Source organism: Impatiens glandulifera, chromosome 5 (genome assembly GCF_907164915.1).
Source record: "Impatiens glandulifera chromosome 5, dImpGla2.1, whole genome shotgun sequence".
NCBI lineage: Eukaryota > Viridiplantae > Streptophyta > Magnoliopsida > Ericales > Balsaminaceae > Impatiens > Impatiens glandulifera.
This window is the reverse complement of record NC_061866.1, coordinates 21,188,779-21,193,342: the sequence shown is the minus strand read 5'-3', so window position 1 is coordinate 21,193,342 and position 4,564 is coordinate 21,188,779. Positions and strand designations below refer to the sequence as shown.

Genomic DNA, 4,564 nt, shown 5'->3' with positions numbered 1-4,564 from the left:
GCATTTCCAGCGGCATTTTGCAGATCCGGCAAATATGGAGAGAGAAGCCGGCAAATTTGGCGTACTACTATTCATCACTGCAATTAGGCATAAAATGTAATCATGTCCTCCAACTTTTGTGTTTCTTTTAATTAAGGATTTCTTTATTTATTTTTATATTAAACATTTTTCTAATTTTATATATTTATAATCTTTAATATATAATTTATTTAATTATTTAATAATTTATTTAAATTATATTTATGTGTATGAATTGTTAATTTATAATTAAATTTTGTTTCATAAACAAATAAGAAAAGATTGGTGTTAAATTTATAAAGTTGATAAATATATAGATAATATTAATAAAGTTAAAAAGTTAGTATAAAAAAAAATATTTTGAGAATATTCTTTTGAGTTTGGAAATGAGTTTTTGGGTTGGAGATGGATTACTGTTTGATGTGATGTTTACTGCATTTTGGAGTTGAAAATGGTGTTGAGGGTTGGAGATGGTCTTACAGCTTATAAAAAAATTTTAGGTAGTAATTTTATAAAATATATGGACCAAAATATGTAGTAGAGGTTAAAGGAGACAATAAGATTAATTTTCCAAATTCTTTAAAAAGAATATTAGGATTGTAGTATATTTTATATTTTAGAACATATATCTTATTTTTATGTTAATACTATTATTACTTATTAGAATTAAGTTCATATTATTGTTAATCTCAGATGTAGTGATTTATATTCTGAGTATAATCACTTATATGATAGAATTAGATGATGCATATTAAAATAATAGAGATATATTTTGATATATTATATTTTAATGTACTTGGACTAAATTTTAACGAGTTTATAATAACAAAAGTTCAAAAGAGAAGGCAAGTTTAATTCTCTTTTAAAAAGTAATATTAGGATTAGAGCATATTTTATATTATAGAACATATATTTTATTTTTAAATTAATACTATTACAAACATTTGTTGAAAAGATGGAAATACATTTACATATATTATGTGACTTTAAGATTAAAAATGTTTTAAAAGTAATATTAAGATATTTTTATATTTATATTATAGAACATATATCTTATTTTAATTTAATATTATTACTATTATTAGAATTAAGAATATTACCGACTAAAGGTAATATATTTTGATTGAACAAATAGTTTTTTTTTTTTCAAGATACCATTTAAGAGAAAACTTTTATTCTTTGGTTTATCCTCTCCTTTTAAAATACTATTCAAAAAAGAAATTAAGTTTTAAGTCAATCAAATTTATTATTATTTATACAGGTTTTCATCTTGATTTAGTTGTGTAAATAATTAAAAATATTTCAAGGTTACAAAAAAAAATTCAATGTTATATTTTGTTTTTTACAATTTTTTAAAATTAATATATATTATCACATGTTAAGTAAGTTCCCTTCATTTTGTGCAAGGCAAAAAAGATTTTGCTAGTGTATTTAATAACCATTTATATAAGTAAAATTTTATATTTGAAGTAAATGATTTTTTTTTTAAATTTATTTTTGATGAGTTAATTTTCTTTTTCTCTTTTAACTTTTTACCCAAACCCTAATCATCATCTCTCCTCATTCCCTTGATCCTCGCCGACTTTTGCTGTGCTCTTACCTTACCTTAGTTCCTAAGCCTACCGCCGACGCTTCCCAGTCGTCCACCTTCATCGGCCGAGAGCCGTCCACTGTCCAGCCTCCAGTTTAGTACTTTCTTTCTTCTCCTAAAATCCAGGCTAGACTCAGACCAATCGCAATCCCAACACCATCATTAGTATTTATTAATATGTTTGTTAATTGTTCTAGAGATTTATGAACTGATGATATGAGATATTTAGTTACAGTCTTGGCCTGTTCTGATTATCATCTCCAACTAGGCAAGATTTGTTTTTACAGTATGTTAAGGGAGGAAGATAAGAAAAACATTATAAATCTTCATTTTTATCAACAAATAAGTTAAAATTGGCTCATGTTACTCATCTTACCGAGTAGCCTACCTCAAATCCTTTTTTTGTTTGTTTCTGGTTTTAATAGTTTTTGTTAATATGTTTGTTGTTTCGGGTTAAACCTAATTTTTGGCTGTTCTCTGGTTCCTCAATTTGTTTTTTTTACTAGGTCTTTCCCGCCATGTCTACATCCATCGGAGCCAAGGCAGGGTTTTCCAGATGCTTACCTGATTGGAATAAATCATTGGCTGAGGTTCCACCCGCACCCAAGTTGTCATCTTGCAGGCCAGTCTTCAATTATGGTTTGAAAAGGCTTCCTGCTCTCTCTATGGATTTTGGGAGAGCTGGTTCTAGTAGAACATCAAAGACTGGGGTGATTGTTCACATGTCAACTGGTGTAAGTGAAACTGCTGGTCTGACTTACAAGGATGCTGGAGTTGATATAGATGCAGGTTCTGAACTGGTGAGAAGAATTGCAAAAATGGCACCAGGAATTGGTGGCTTTGGAGGACTTTTCCCTCTGGGTATGATTTCTTTAAGTTAGACACTTGGTTTGATTCCTTGATGTCAATTGGGTTTTACCTGCTTTAATACGCATCTTCTATTTTGTTATTTGTACAAAGGTCGGTAAGAATTGATAATTTCCCAACCAAGAATAGAATACAGATGATAAATTGCTTCCCAACAATGATAATCTCCGCCACCAAAATTTGAATGTTGTACATTAAATAGATTGTGTATTGTTTGGAAGGTTTTTTTCTTTTCCTTATTACTAGTGTAAAATTAAAATAAAGTTTGGGGGTCAGAATGAGGTGGAGACTGGAGAGGTTTTTAATCATGGAGTGTAGTTGAGAGTGTCTTTAACATTTAAATTCTTCTTTTCAGGTGATTCTTATCTTGTAGCCGGTACAGATGGTGTGGGAACAAAGCTTAAGCTGGCATTTGAATCTGGAATTCATGATACTATTGGGATTGATCTGGTAGGATTTATTAGTTACCGGTTGCAATTTCTTTTTAGTAAAAACACATCTTGTTTCTTGCTGGAAAATGGTTGCTTCTTGCCAACTAACTAAATTATGCTCCTAATGGTTTCTCCTCTAGGTTGCAATGAGTGTCAATGACATTGTTACTTCTGGAGCAAAGCCTTTGTTTTTCCTTGATTACTTTGCCACAAGCCATCTTGATGTTGATCTTGCTGAAAAGGTAACATTAAATTTCATGGTACTAATTCTTGATTTAGATTTTAAGAGGTTTTTATGTCAAAGATTTGTGTTAATATAGGTTATAAGAGGAATTGTTGATGGTTGCCAACAATCTGATTGCACTCTTTTGGGAGGAGAGGTACTTTTGAGTCCTTCCTTGGTATCTTTTTTATTTTTTTTATGTTTGATATTGGGCTACATCTCTAAAGTTGTATCAAGTGCAGACTGCAGAGATGCCGGGCTTCTATGCAGATGGCGAGTACGATCTAAGTGGCTTTGCTGTTGGTATAGTTAAGAAGGAGGCTGTCATTGATGGAAAAAACATTACAGCTGGTGATGTTCTCATCGGGCTGCCATCTAGTGGGGTTCATTCTAATGGTTATTCACTTGTTAGAAGGTATGTTAATTTTTTAACAGTTATTAAACTGTTTTCTTGATAATGTAATCATATCATGGTATGTTGTTTTATTTATACAGAGTTTTGGATCAAAGTGGACTTTCCCTAAAAGATGAACTTCCAGGTGAAAACATTACATTAGGTCAAGCTCTTATGGCTCCTACTGTTATTTACGTGAAACAGGTATTATTATTTCTCTTTTATTCAAACCGTTAGAATGTGATTTTTTTTTTCTAATATTTTATTTGTTTATTAATGAGAAAGGTACTTGACATTATAAGCCAAGGAGGTGTTAAAGGAATAGCTCACATAACGGGTGGTGGATTTACAGATAACATTCCTAGGGTTTTTCCAAAAGGGCTTGGTGCACTTATTTACAAGAACTCCTGGGTAATCCCTCCTGTCTTCAAATGGATTCAAAAGGTATTGTTATTTAGAATGATTTCAAAAGAGTTGTTATTTGGAATTATTATTATTTTTAATGAAGTTGATTTTGGTTATGTTAGGTGGGAAGAATTGACGACGATGAAATGTTGAGAACTTTCAATAATGGAATTGGGATGGTTCTTGTGTTGAGCAGAGAAGCGGCGGAGAGCATACCGAAATCTGCTTATCGAATTGGTGAAGTAGTAGTTGGTGATGGTGTGACTTATAAGATAATATGAAGTTATTTATTTATGAGAATTTGAGTGTACAGATTTCCAGAAAGTATGGCTATTATTAAATGAGGTTTGTATTTTGAATTGTTTCATTGAGTTTGAATTATTACAATTTTAACCATGTAATATTTTTATCCCAAATGGATCAATATCTGTATTCATATTTTAAACATTTAAAAATAATATATTAATTTATTTGGTTATAATATATATTTTGTTTTTTCATTGAATTTTCCTCCACAATATAATCTACCAAGCACAATTATTTTTGTTTAAGTTGTTTTTTTCATTCTTTTTATAGGCTTAAATCTCATTTATAGTGAAAACTCTCTACATAACTATTTATAGTAAAACATCTGT

The 4,564-nt window shown here is 30.0% G+C and overlaps 1 protein-coding gene across 1 annotated transcript; it reads left to right on the top strand.

Annotated features, from left to right (window-relative positions):
• The first annotated feature begins 1,559 nt into the window (after positions 1–1,559).
• LOC124938435 (phosphoribosylformylglycinamidine cyclo-ligase, chloroplastic/mitochondrial-like) lies at positions 1,560–4,288 on the top strand. The gene is made up of 9 exons (XM_047478876.1): positions 1,560–1,702; positions 2,116–2,470; positions 2,832–2,926; positions 3,048–3,149; positions 3,228–3,287; positions 3,373–3,545; positions 3,626–3,728; positions 3,810–3,968; positions 4,052–4,288. Exons 2-9 carry the CDS (start codon positions 2,128–2,130, stop codon positions 4,208–4,210), a joined length of 1,194 nt encoding a protein of 397 aa, XP_047334832.1. The 5' UTR covers positions 1,560–1,702; positions 2,116–2,127; the 3' UTR covers positions 4,211–4,288.
• Positions 4,289–4,564: the final 276 nt, after the last annotated feature.